General features: G+C 63.7%; 2 protein-coding genes and 1 pseudogene across 10 annotated transcripts in view; 1 reads left to right on the top strand and 2 right to left on the bottom strand.

The window, feature by feature from the left end:
- LOC119565026 (phosphoribosylformylglycinamidine synthase) overlaps positions 1 to 8,664 on the bottom strand; it is a 106,186-nt gene extending 97,522 nt beyond the window's left edge. For 3 of the 7 annotated variants that reach the window (XR_006287726.1, XM_043537198.1, XM_043537199.1), the window contains exons 1-11: positions 8,599 to 8,664; positions 8,209 to 8,314; positions 6,903 to 7,011; positions 6,243 to 6,360; positions 4,527 to 4,668; positions 3,118 to 3,253; positions 2,751 to 2,856; positions 2,174 to 2,360; positions 1,661 to 1,766; positions 600 to 740; positions 262 to 386 (exon numbers count right to left, since the gene is read on the bottom strand). Coding sequence is in view for 6 of the 7 variants with exons in the window: in XM_043537198.1 (XP_043393133.1) it covers positions 262 to 386; positions 600 to 740; positions 1,661 to 1,766; positions 2,174 to 2,360; positions 2,751 to 2,856; positions 3,118 to 3,253; positions 4,527 to 4,668; positions 6,243 to 6,360; positions 6,903 to 7,011; positions 8,209 to 8,314; positions 8,599 to 8,637 (1,315 nt within the window). In the remaining variant the exon portion in view is untranslated. The remainder of the gene's footprint in view (positions 1 to 261; positions 387 to 599; positions 741 to 1,660; positions 1,767 to 2,173; positions 2,361 to 2,750; positions 2,857 to 3,117; positions 3,254 to 4,526; positions 4,669 to 6,242; positions 6,361 to 6,902; positions 7,012 to 8,208; positions 8,315 to 8,598) is intronic. The other 4 variants (XM_043537200.1, XM_043537201.1, XM_043537202.1 and 1 more) reach the window with 4 other exon arrangements.
- LOC102934537 overlaps positions 1 to 13,344 on the top strand; it is a 1,094,240-nt pseudogene that overhangs the window by 333,653 nt on the left and 747,243 nt on the right.
- LOC102933291 (zinc finger protein OZF) overlaps positions 1 to 13,344 on the bottom strand; it is a 1,218,290-nt gene that overhangs the window by 611,712 nt on the left and 593,234 nt on the right. The window lies entirely within an intron of this gene.

The raw sequence follows: 13,344 nt of genomic DNA, 5'->3' as shown, positions 1-13,344 counted from the left end.
GAGCAGGGAAAGCGTGTAGCATCCCCCCCTCCACAGCCCATAACCCCATGCACTGCCACCCCCCACACAGCCACACTGCCTCCCCCACAGACCCCTGACCCATGGACACCCTCTCCCCCCCCCCATGGATTTCCCCCAATGTCCCCCCTGCAGACTGCCCCACAACCCCCTGGCCACGCCCCCATCCCACCCCATGGAGAGAAGCCCCCCATACATATATATTCCCCTGCACACACACAGCCCCCCGCCCCCCCCACTGACCCGTGGGGAAGTTGTGGGTCTCTGCAGTGAAGATGACATGCCGGGTCGACGTTCTCTTTTCGAAGCGGCTGGGGCGGGACGGGTCGCGGGGCCACAGGGAACACACGGCCCTGCCCTGGATGGCACTGGCGGGAGAGAACCGGCCACGGCCGTCAGCCACGGAGCCCCACCCCCATCCCTGCCCCAAGGGGGCGGGGGGAGAGCATCCCAGCCATGGCCACCAGCCACAAAGCCCCACCCCCATCCCTAGCCCAGAGGAAGTGAGAGTTTGAATCCAACCCTGGCCATGAGCTCGAGCCCCATTCCCATCCCCACGGATGGGGGTCCCAGGCAGGCACCTGCTGTTGTCCGAGAACTTGATGACGTTGTTGGGGTTGCTCTTCTCCTGGGTCCGCACGATGGACTCGAACAGCGACTCCGAGACCTCCTTCCCGTCCACCAGGAGGCGCCCTTTGAAGAACCAGTGTCGGCTGTGCTCGCTGGGGGGCAGGGATGAGGGGGTGAGACAGGCACATAGGGGGGCCTTTCCCTCGAGATGGGCGTGGCTCCCATTCGGCCCCAAGGCAGGGACTGGCTGGCCAGAGGGGCAGGGAATGGGGCACAGGGCCTGTCTCCTCTAGGGGATGTTGACTCCGATCCAGCCGCAGGCCAGGGACTGGCTGGCTCAGGGGTCCTGGGAATGGGACATGGGGCCTCTCCCCTCGAGGGGGCGCCGGCTCCCACCTGGCCACAGGACAGGGGACTGGCTGGCTATGGGGTGCTGGGAATGGGACATGGGGCCTCTCCCCTCGAGGGGGCACCGGCTCCCACCTGGCCCCAGGGCAGGGGACTGGCTGGCTCAGGGGACTGGCTGGCTATGGGGTGCTGGGAATGGGACACGGGGCCTCTCCCCTCGAGGGGGCGCCGGCTCCCACCTGGCCCCAGGGCAGGGGACTGGCTGGCTCAGGGGTGCTGGGAATGGGACATGGGGCCTCTCCCCTCGAGGGGGCGCCGGCTCCCACCTGGCCCCAGGGCAGGGGACTGGCTGGCTATGGGGTGCTGGGAATGGGACACGGGGCCTCTCCCCTCGAGGGGGCGCCGGCTCCCACCTGGCCCCAGGGCAGGGGACTGGCTGGCTCAGGGGTGCTGGGAATGGGACATGGGGCCTCTCCCCTCGAGGGGGCGCCGGCTCCCACCTGGCCCCAGGGCAGGGGACTGGCTGGCTATGGGGTGCTGGGAATGGGACACGGGGCCTCTCCCCTCGAGGGGGCGCCGGCTCCCACCTGGCCCCAGGGCAGGGGACTGGCTGGCTATGGGGTGCTGGGAATGGGACACGGGGCCTCTCCCCTCGAGGGGGCGCCGGCTCCCATCCGGCCCCAGGACAGGGGACTGGCTGGCTGGGGGGACTCGGTGCCGGTACCTGTTGGACTGGGCCAGGTCGAAGCACTCCACGCTGGTCGGGTTGCGCCCGAATTTCTTGAAGAGCTCAGTGTAGAAATCCAGGTCCCAGGAGTCGAAGGCCAGGCCTGCGGGGGAAAGGGGGTTGGGGGGGGCAGAGACCTTTGACCCCCAGCTCTCTCCGTGGTGGGCAGAACCCTCCCCCCCCCACAGGACATCGGGGGGCTCGAACCCAGGCTGCTTGGGACATTGCGTCAGCCACAGCTCTCACCCCACCCCAGTCATTCATCTTCCAGAGCCCCAGCTTCAACCCCTGGGTGTCCATCTCCTCCCCCACCCCACAACCCCCACCCCAACCCCTGCAGTGTCTCAGCCGCTCCCCACCCCCCCGCCATACCCAGCTCCCTATGCCCAGCCCCCCAAGCCTGACTCCCATGATACCCAACGCCGCCCCCCCAATAGTCCTGGTACTCAGCGCCCAGACCCTCCCCAAGTAAGCAGGCTCTTCCCGCCCCAGCTTCCCCTCCCCCCATACCCAGCTCCTGGTTGGCTCGCTCCAGCTCGGTGCGGCCCCCCCCCAGCACATCCACATGCCAGGTGGGGGCACGGTGGGTGGCCACGGCGAAGCTGCGGATTGGCTCCTCGTAGCGCTGCTCCGTCATCCGGTCACTGAGCACCGCCACCAGGGCGGCCTCCTCAGGGGGTGTGGGGTGTCGGGCACACTGCCAGGGAGGATGGGGGTGAGAACAGGGAGCTGTCTCTCCTCCCCTTGGGTGAGAAAGGGGACCCAGCGCCCGCCCCGTGAGGGTCACAACGGGAACCTCCTGCCGCTCCCCACTGTGGACAGGCACTGGGGGTGGAGGGGGGCTGAGAACTAGGATCCCCCCCAATCACCAGGAGCAGGAAGGGGAGACAGACAGACCAAGCCCCCCCGTACCCCCACCTGTAGATCTGGGCTTCGGGGAGGGGTGGCAGCAAGCAGCCCAGGAACTGCCTCCCACCCCAGAGCCCCATTAACCCCACAATGCCGGAACCCGCACACCCGCAGGCCTCCCCACCCATCCCCCAGGGGTCACCCCCTCCGTTCCCAGGGGTCCCACATCCCCCCTCACCTGCAGCAGGTACCGGCGGGAGCACTCGACACGGTCAACACAGCCCAGCCCTGCAGCCCGGCACACGGACACCACGTTGGTGGAGAACGCCGTGGAGAAGTTCAGCCTGCGCCAGGAAAGGGTTAACAGTCCCGGGAGACACAGCCCCAGCCCCACAGCTGCCCCTCCACTCCACAGCACCCTCTGCTAAGCCTCCCACCCCGCTCCCTGCGGCACAGCGCCCCCTAGCACCTCACTGGGGCCAGCCCTGTCTGCCAGGGGAGAGCACCCCTTACTGAGCCCCTGGCCCGCTCCCTGCAGCACAGCGCCCCCGATTCAACTCCCGGCTCCCAAGGCACGGAGCCCCCTGCTGAGCCCTGAGACGCACCGGGGCCCGATCTCCACCAGCAGGTCGGTGGGCGCTGGGCGCAGGAAGGACTCTGTGGCAACGTCTCCGGATTCAAAGGGGCAGCCGAAGAGCCAGCGCAGCAGCTGGGTCTCCTGGGGGCTGGGGGGCGACGCACCTGCAGGGGAGAAATGGGGCTGTGATACCCAGCAGGCAAGGGGGCTGAGGGGTCCTGCCAGGTAGGGGAGCCCCCATGGGATACGATGCCCACTTCTGTTCCTAACGTTCTGTTCGCTTTTTGACGGCCGCGGCACGTCGAGTGGATGTTTTCAGAGAACTCGCCACAATGGCTCCGCGATCTCTCTCTTGAGTGGTAACAGCTAATTTAGACCCCGACATTTTGTGTGCAGAGTTGGGATGATGTTTTCCAGCGGGCATTACTTTGCATTTATCAACACTGAAATTCACCTGCCATTTTGATGCTCAGTCACCCAGTTTAGGCCTTGCTGGAGCCCTGGGCTTAACTAACAGTGTGACCCAACGGCTGTGAACCAGAGGAGGCCGGGCCTTGGCAAAATAACACCACACTAGGCATTGGCTAGCCAAGAAAGCACAGGCCTGACCAGAGAGGATGGAACAAGAACACCCAGAGTTCTCAAGGAGCGACGTAAACACATTCCTAAGAGACGGGACAGGAACACGGCAACCCCCTCCGAAGATAAGGGGGGGCTGGCAGGAGAATGGTTTGTTCAAAGCAGCAGGTACGAGGAGAAGGGTGGTAACTAACAACGTCTGCAGTGTAATGCGTAACTTGCTTGTACCGAAGTCACCGGAACGGCCTCTTTGTCCAGCCGCGGGGACAGTACCGGACTGAGCTGGTACCATTGTCGCGGGCACACATGGGTTAATGCACCTGTCACCACAGAGCCAGGGCACTAGTACTGGGCTTCGTCGACAAGAAACCGACCCGAGCGCCTTGGCCACTGAACCGAGCCGGTGGTCCTTCTCGGAGCTGAAGCGTGAGGGGGGATGCAGGGCTACATGCCCCCCCAGATTGCTCGATTACAGGATGTGTTCGGGCTCCCTCCCTGCTGAGCAGCTGAGCCACGAGCTGCCCCAGGCAGGGAGAGGCAGAGGAACAGCTGGGAGCTGCACCGAGGGGCTGCTGCTTTCCGGGAGAGGGAGGGTGCTGGCGGGAAGGGGGGGATGGACCATTCGATCATGGCCCTGCCCCGTCCATTCCCCCTGGGGCGCCTGGCTCTGGCCGCTGTCGGAAGACTGGACGCTGGGCTGGACGCACCTTTGGCTCTGACCCAGCCTGGCCGCTCTTCAGACTTGCCCCACCCTTTGGGGGTTCCAGGACCAGCTGCTCCAAGAAGCCTCATTGTTCCCTCCTCACCCCTGCCCGCCCTCGTTGTGTGTCCCGTCCGTGTCGTCCCCCCCCCCAGTACCTGTCCAGCTGACGTTGTAGCACAGCTCCCTGTGCAGGGCGCGGATGCCCCCCAGCACCGCCTGGGCCGAGCGCAGCAGGGAGACAGGGACACCCTCCGCCCCGGGGCGCTGGTAGAAATGCAGCACCGCCATGGCGGGGATCTGGGGCGGGGGGAGGAGACAGGGTCAGTGTCCAGCCAGACAGCACCCCCCCACTGCACCCCCATACACCCACAGCAGCGCACCCCACCGCACCCCCCATGCACCACAACACCCCCCTGCACCCACAGCGCCCTCCCCCCCCCACGCACCTACAGCGTCCCCCCATCCCAGGGCAAGGTCGAGGCACGCCCTCAGCCAGGGAACGTGGGGCAGGAGCAGCCGTGCCTCAGAGCCGCCCCCCCTGCTCCAACCAATACTACTGGTTTGAAAAAATTGGTGTGATCGAGGAAACCCGTTGGGGGGGGGGCCACCCACGGGGAGGGGAGGGGCAGCGTGCAGCTGCTACATCACCACGGACCCAGAGCAGGGCAGGACTCAGCCAGGTAAAGAGCCTCTTGTGTGCGCGTGTATCACGCACATGCCTGGCGCGTGGGGGGCTCCATGCGAGTGTCCTGTGTGCGGCGTGGGTGAGCACTGCCGATTCTGGTGGGGAGCAGCAGGGCTGCCTTTGGGATCAGCCCCCCCCGGCAGGAGGGGTCCCCCAAGCCGCTACCCACAAACCAGCCCCACGTCATGGCCAGGGGGTGCGCAGCCTGGGGGGGGAGAGACAGGCAGGGGGGCCAGCCTGGATAATGAGGTCCGCGGCTCCACACACACACGCCGGCACCCCAACCATCGAGGAAGGGTTTGTCTGTCATCGCAGGCTGGTGGGGGGGTGTCACGGCATCTCCCCCGCACCTGGACCGGAGGGGGGGGCAATTCCTGCCAGCCTGCAGAACTCCCCGCCTGCCGGAGGGGTTGTTGGACCACGTGCAGAATAGGGGACAAAGAACAGGCTTTGGGGGTTCAAAGATCGATGTGGCTGGGGGGGTCCTTTTGAGTTGGCAGCCAGACACTTCAGGGGCTGCTCAGCAGCCTGCCCCCCGAAAAGACAGGTGACCGCGGAGTGGGGAGCCAGGGAGCATGGAAAGCCGGGCACTGGCTGGTCTGTTTTCTCCACTGACAAAGACATGCAGGGTCCCTGGCACATGGCCCGGTCGTGGCCCTCCACGAGCAGGCCCGGCACAGGGGAGGGCAGTGAGGGAGGCTGACCTGGGGGGCATGCGTGGCAAGGAGAGACTTGGGTGCCCTCGCTGGAACATGGAGGGGGAATACCCTGAAATTGTGAGTGGGGCCAGCAGCCGCGGCTGGGGGCAGGTGTAGGTCTGGCTTGGCATGAGTAACGTATGTATGGGGGCGGGTCTCGTTATCTGGAAGGCAGGATAAGGGAGGCGACTAGACCTGCAGCCTGAAATCGCCCCGTTTGGGCCAAGGAAAGGGGGCGAAGAGACAGACGGGCTGAGCCAGCTCCAGGGAGGACAAACACCGGGCAGGAGAAGTCGGGGGTGTGGCGATGAGGTCAAGGGGGGGTCCCAGGGTGGGGAGTGGAGGGTCTCCTGGCCCATGGCCAGGTGCGGGCGGGGCTCAGGGCTGGAGGGAGAGAGTTCTGTGACCCGCTCTCAGTGGCTGACTGGGAGAGGGGGGCCCATGCCGAGCGGAGGGGGGGCTCTTGGTGCTGCCCCCTCCACACTCACCAGGGATGTGCAGGTTTCCGAAGCTGCACCCGGCCGTGCCGGCGATGGCATGGGCCCCGTGCGCTGCACGTCCTGGATCCGCCCGCCCCAGTCTTCGCACCGCTGAACAGGGCCACCTCTGGGCGGGAGAGACAGGGGTGAGAGCGAGCAGACACCCCTCATTGGTACCCTCCAAAACACACACCCCCCCCAGACTGCCACCCCAACAGGCAGGAACCCCCATGTCCTATGGACTGGGGCATGTGCATGGGGGAGCGTAGCATCCCCCCCCACCCCATAACCCCCATTCACTGCCACTCCCCCCACACCCACTCACACATGCACCCACCTGACAGCCACACTGCCTTCCCCTACAGACCCTGCCCTATGGACCCCCCCCACACACCCCACAGATTCACTCTCCCTCCTGCACACTCCCTCCCCATGGATATTCCCCAATGCCCCACTGTGGAGGGGCTAGGACGGGATGGGTTGTGGGGCAACAGGGAGCAAACAGCCCTGCCCTGGATGGCACTTGGGGGGGGGGGGGGGAGAACCAGCCACAACCATCAGCCACGGAGCCCCACGCCATTCCTGCCCCGGTGGTGGGGGGAGAGCAAACTGGCCATGGCCACCAGCCCCGAAGCCCCAGCCCCACGGATGGGGGTCCCAGGCAGGCACCTGCTGTTGTCCGAGAACATGACGACGTTGGGGCTGCTGCTTTCCTGGGTCTGCATGATGGACTCGAACAGTGATCCCAGGACCTCTTCCACATCTGCCAGGAGGTGCCCTTTGAAGAATCAGTGTGGGCTGTGCTTGCTGGGGGGCAGAGATGGGGGGAGGGGGGAGGATGTGGCGACGTGGGGCTTTTCCCTTGTTATGTGAGCCTTACTGTTGAGCCTATGTGAGTTTTACTGTTTTGCAGGAATAGTGTGTGTGCCTCAGTTTCCCCGTGTGCTGCACCAGTGCCTTGGTGGTGAGAATAGGGGTGTGTGACTCTTGCTGAGACGCTGTGGGGCAGGTGAGGCTGCTCCAGCTGCCTGCACATATGCTATGACCGGTGCCCTTTGTAACCTGAGACCCAGGAGGGGGATGCAACCAGGTGACAACCCCCTGACTCTCTGCCCTGGAAGCCAGACAAAGACAAGGGGGCGGAGGGGGGGAGAAGAGGGGGTCTGAGGTCGGTCGCTGGAAACTGGCAGTCTGCGGGGACTGGAAGAGGGGGAGTCCAGGGCTTCTGGCCCCGGACTCTGGCTGAAAGTCACTGATTTCCATGCTAACAAGTTCTGTTCTATGCTGTGTTCCTGTCAGCTGTTTTCCCGGCTGGCTGAGAGTCCCCTCTGACTGCGGAGTTGGGGGGCAGGACCCTCGGGCTTCCCCAGGACCCCACCTGGGCGGACCCGCTGCGGGAAGCGCAGGGAGGGGCAGGGGAGGCTGAAGGCTCCGAGGTCAGACCCAGGAAGGGGGAAGCGTCTTGCCCTGGGGACCGTCTGCTCCCAGAGAGGAGACTTCCCCAGAGCCCTGACCGGCTTGTAGTGCCAGAGAATCGCCCAGGGACCCCGTGACAGAGACACCCGGACGGGTGCGGCTCCTATCCAGCCCCAGGGTGGGGAACTGGCTCACCGAGGGGGAACCGGGGAAAGGGACGCCAGCTCCCATCCGGACCCAGGGCAGGGGACTGGCTGGCTCAGGGGACTGGCTGGCTCAGGGGTGCTGGGAATGGGACATGGGGCCTCTCCCCTCGAGGGGGCGCCGGCTCCCACCTGGCCCCAGGGCAGGGGACTGGCTGGCTCAGGGGTGCTGGGAATGGGACACGGGGCCTCTCCCCTCGAGGGGGCGCCGGCTCCCACCTGGCCCCAGGGCAGGGGACTGGCTGGCTATGGGGTGCTGGGAATGGGACATGGGGCCTCTCCCCTCGAGGGGGCGCCGGCTCCCATCCGGCCCCAGGACAGGGGACTGGCTGGCTGGGGGGACTCGGTGCCGGTACCTGTTGGACTGGGCCAGGTCGAAGCACTCCACGCTGGTCGGGTTGTGCCCGAATTTCTTGAAGAGCTCAGTGTAGAAATCCAGGTCCCAGGAGTCGAAGGCCAGGCCTGCGGGGGAAAGGGGGTTAGGGTGGAATGGGGGGGGGGGGGGGGCAAAGACCTTTGACCCCCAGCTCTCTCCGTGGTGGGCAGAACCCTCCCCCCCACAGGACATCGGGGGGCTCGAACCCAGGCTGCTTGGGACATTGCGTCAGCCACAGCTCTCACCCCACCCCAGTCATTCATCTTCCAGACCCCCAGCTTCAACCCCTGGGTGTCCATCTCCTCCCCCCCCACACGCCCCACTCCAACCTCTGCAGTGTGCTCAGCCACTCCCCACCCCCCCGCCATACCCAGCTCCCCATGTCCAGCCCCCCAAGCCTGACTCCCATGATACCCAACCACCCCCATTAGTCCGGGTACTCAGCGCCCCCCCCCCATACCCAGCTCCTGGTTGGCTCCAGCTCGGTGCGGCCCCCCCCCACTCCCACAGCGCCCCCTATACACCACCCCCGCTCCCACAGCACCCCCCCACACCCACAGCGCCCCCGATACCCTCAGAGCACCCCCCCACACCCACATCACCCCTACATCCCCACAGCGCCCCATACACCCCCCCACACCCACAGCGCCCGCTACACCTCCCCCACACCCACAGTGCCCCCATACACCCCCCCGCACCCCCCCAGTGCCCCCTTTACCACCCACAGCACCGCTCCATACCCACAGCACCCCCTACACCTCCCCCACACCCACCACGCCCCCATAAACCCCACCGCACCCTCCAGCGACCCCTTTACCCTCAGAGCACCCCCCACACCACCTCTATACACCCCCCCGCTCCCACAGTGCCCCCCACACACCCCCACACCCTATACCCTCACAGCACCCCCCCACACCCACAGCGCCCCCATAAACCGCCCCACATAACCCTAGCGCCCCTTACACCCCCACAGCACCCCCCACACCACCTCTATACACCCCCCCTGCTCCCACAGCGCCCCCCACACACTCCCCACACCACCTCTATACACCCCCCAGCTCCCACAGCGCCCCCCACACCCTATACCCTCACAGCACCCCCCACACCCACAGCGCCCCCATAAACCGCCCCACATAACCCTAGCGCCCCCTATACCCCCACAGCACCCCCACACACCCCCATAAACCCCAACGCACCCTCCAGCGCCCCCTTTACCCTCAGAGCACCCCACATCCCCGTTACACCCACAGCGCCCCCACACACACCCCCCACACCCACAGCGCCCCCCCCACACCCCATACCCTCACAGCACCCCCACACACCCACATAAACTGCCCCACATAACCCTAGCGCCCCTTACACCCCCCACACACCCCCGCACCCCCCTAACCCCTCCACACCCCCAGAGCCCCCATACACTCCCCCAGCGCCCCTACACACCACCCCGCCCCCCCGCGCGCCCCCCACGCGGCCAACCGACCTCATGGAACCAAACCCCGTTTTCCCGCCGCCGCTTCGTCACTCCGGGGGGCGGGGCCGGGGCCGGGGCCGGGGGCGGGGCTCCCTCCTGTGACTCCGCCCCCCCGCTGGGCGGGGGGAGCAGCGCGGCGGCCTTGGCGATCGGCCCCCCCCCGAAATCCCCCCCCACAGCATGGCCACGGCGTCTCCCCTAGACCCTGACGGGGGGGGGGGTGTCCCAGCATCTCCCTTATACCCGGACTGGGGCGGGGGTCCCGGCGTCTCCCCTATACCCGGGCTGGGGGGGTCCCGGCGTCTCCCCTATACCCGGGCTTGGGGGGTCCCGGCGTCTCCCCTATACCTGGAGTGGGGGGGGTCTCGGCATCTCCCCTATACCCGGACTGGGGGGGGGTCCCACCATCTCCCCTATACCCGGACTGGGGGGGGGTCACTGCGTCTCCCCTATACCCGGACTGGGGGGGGGTCATGGCGTCTCCCCTATACCCGGAGTGGGGGGAGGGGAGTCACTGCGTCTCTCCTATACTTGGACCGGGGGGGGGGGGTCACGGCATCTCCCCTATACCCGGACCGGGGTGGGGGGTCATGGCGTCTCCTCTATACCCGGGCTGGGGGGGGGTCACTGCATCTCCCCTATACCCGGAAAGGGGGGGGTCACTGCGTCTCCCCTATACCCGGACTGGGGGGGGGGTCATGGCGTCTCCCCTATACCCGGAGTGGGGGGAGGGGAGTCACTGCGTCTCTCCTATACCCGGACAAGGGGGGGGGTCAAGGCATCTCCCCTATACCCGGACTGGGGGGGTCACGGCGTCTCCCCTATACCCTGACTGGGGGGGGTCCCGGCATCTCCCCTATACCCGGACGGGGGGGGGTCTCGGCGTCTCCCCTATACCCGGACTGGGGTTGGTCACGGCATCTCCCCTATACCCGGATTTGGGGGGGTCACTGCATCTCCCCTATACCTGGACCGGGGTGGGGGGTCATGCCGTCTCCTCTATACCCGGGCTGGGGGGGGGGGTCACTGCATCTCCCCTATACCCGGACGGGGGGGGGTCACTGCATCTCCCCTATACCCGGACGGGGGGGGGTCTCGGCATCTCCCCTATACCCGGAGTGGGGGGAGTCATGGCATCTCCCCTATACCCGGAGTGGGGGGAGGGGAGTCACTGCGTCTCTCCTATACCCAGACCGGGGGGGGGGGGTCACTGCGTCTCCCCTATACCCAGACTGGGTGGGGATCTCGGCATCTCCCCTATACCCGGACTGGGGGTGTCACGGCATCTCCCCTATACCCAGACTGGGGGGGGGTCACTGCATCTCCCCTATACCCAGACTGGGTGGGGATCTCGGCATCTCCCCTATACCCGAACTGGGGGGGTCCCACCATCTCCCCTATACCCGGACTGGGGGGGTCACGGCATCTCCCTGGCGCCGCTCCCATAGCCGCCCGCTGTCCAGGGCAGGCAGGGTGCTCTGGGGCAGGTGCGAGGGGCAGAGACCCGGCCCCGTCCAGGTGATTCCTGCCTCTGGAGCAAGTTCTCTGCCAACGAAGGACGGACGGACAGACCCATCCCAGCTGTGGGTGCGTGCCAGAGGGACTGCCAAGCCAGGAAACCCGCCCGTGCCAAGATCTGTGTGTATGTGAGCGCTTTACCATTTCTCTTTTCGCTCCTTCTTCTTTCTTTCTTGTCTAACATAAACGTTTAGCTTTAGATACCCAAAGTACCAGCCCATCCTTTAGTAAGATCAACCTCATCCTGACCTGGCAACGTGGCTGGCCCTTTGGGGTCAGAAGAACATCTTGTATAGTGAGGAGAGTTTTTAAATAACTTCTCACTGTATGGGACCTCGGTGCTGATTGGGAGCCAGAGAACTGGAAGGCAATAAAGGGGGCTGTGTGATTTTTTTTTTTTCCTTCTTGATAACCAGTGAGGGGGAACAGGAGCACAGTTTGTGACTGGTTGGTGAGTCTAACTTCAGTGTTAACCACCAGTTTTGGGAGTAGATGGTATATGCCATTTGCAGCCTTCCCTGACCTTGGCATTTTCATACAATCATAGAAGATCAGGGTTGGAAGGGACCTCAGGAGGTATCTAGTCCAACCCCCTGCTCAAAGCAGGACCAATCCACAACTAAATCATCCCAGCCAGGGCTTTGTCAAGCCAGGCCTTAAAAACCTCTAAGGAAGGAGATTCCACCACCTCCCTAGGTAACCCATTCCAGTGTTTCACCACCCTCCTAGTGAAAAAGTTTTTCCTAATATCCAACCTAAATCTCCCCCATTGCAACTTGAGACCATTACTCCTCGTTCTGTCATCTGCTACCACCGAGAACAGTCTAGATCCATCCTCTTTGGAACCCCCTTTCAGGTAGTTGAAAGCAGCTATCAAATCCCCCCTCATTCTTCTCTTCTGAAGACTAAACATCCCCAGTTCCCTCAGCCTCTCCTCATAAGTCATGTGTTCCAGTCCCGTCATCATTTTTGTTGCCCTCCGCTGGACTCTTTCCAATTTATCCACGTCCTTCTTGTCGTGTGGGGCCCAAAACTGGACACAGTACTCCAGATGAGGCCTCACCAATGTCGAATAGAGGGGAACGATCACCTCCCTCGATCTGCTGGTAATGCCCCTACGTATACATCCCAAAATGCCATCAGCCTTCTTGGCAACAAGGGCACACTGTTGACTCATATCCAGCTTCTCGTCCACTGTCACCCCTAGGTCCTTTTCTGCAGAACTGCTGCCGAGCCATTCAGTCCCTAGTCTGTAGCGGTGCATGGGATTCTTCCGTCCTAAGGGCAGGACTCTGCACTTGTCCTTGTTGAACCTCATCAGATTTCTTTTGGCCCAATCCTCCAATTTGTCTAGGTCACTCTGGACCCTATCCCTACCCTCCAGCATATCTACCACTCCTCCCAGTTTAGTGTCATCTGCAAATTTGCTGAGGGTGCAATCCTCGCCATCCTCCAGATCATTTATGAAGATATTGAACAAAACCGGCCCCAGGACCGACCCTTGGGGCACTCCACTTGATACCGGCTGCCAACTAGACATGGAGCCATTGATCACTCCCCGTTGAGCCCGACGATCTAGCCAACTTTCTACCCACCTTATAGTCCATTCATCCAGCCCATACTTCTTTAACTTGCTGGCAAGAACACTGTGGGAAACCATATCAAAAGCTTTGCTAAAGTCAAGATATATCGTGTCCACTGCTTTCCCCATGTCCACAGAGCCAGTTATCTCATTATAGCATCAGAGGGGTAGCTGTGTTCGTCTCTATCCACAAAAACAACAAGGAGTCTGGTGGCACCTTAAAGACTAACAGATTGATTTGGGCATAAGCTTTTGTGGGTAAAAACCCCACTTCTTCAGATGCATGGAGTGAAAATTACAGCTACAGGCATAAATATATACTGGCACATGAAGAGAAGGGTGTTACCTCACAAGTGGAGAACCAGTGTTGACAAGGCCAATTTAGTCAGGGCGGATGTGATCCACTCCCAATAATTGATGAGGAGGTGTCTCTTGGTAGTGTCGATTGGTGGGCCCGGGGAGGAGTTATAAAGGGTTAATAGAACATATGCACACAAATGATGGCAAAGCCCTTAGATCAGGTTTGGGGCAGCGAGGGAATAGAT

This window comes from Chelonia mydas, chromosome 28 (assembly GCF_015237465.2).
Source record: "Chelonia mydas isolate rCheMyd1 chromosome 28, rCheMyd1.pri.v2, whole genome shotgun sequence".
NCBI lineage: Eukaryota > Metazoa > Chordata > Testudines > Cheloniidae > Chelonia > Chelonia mydas.
This window is presented reverse-complemented; position numbering and strand designations above follow the sequence as displayed.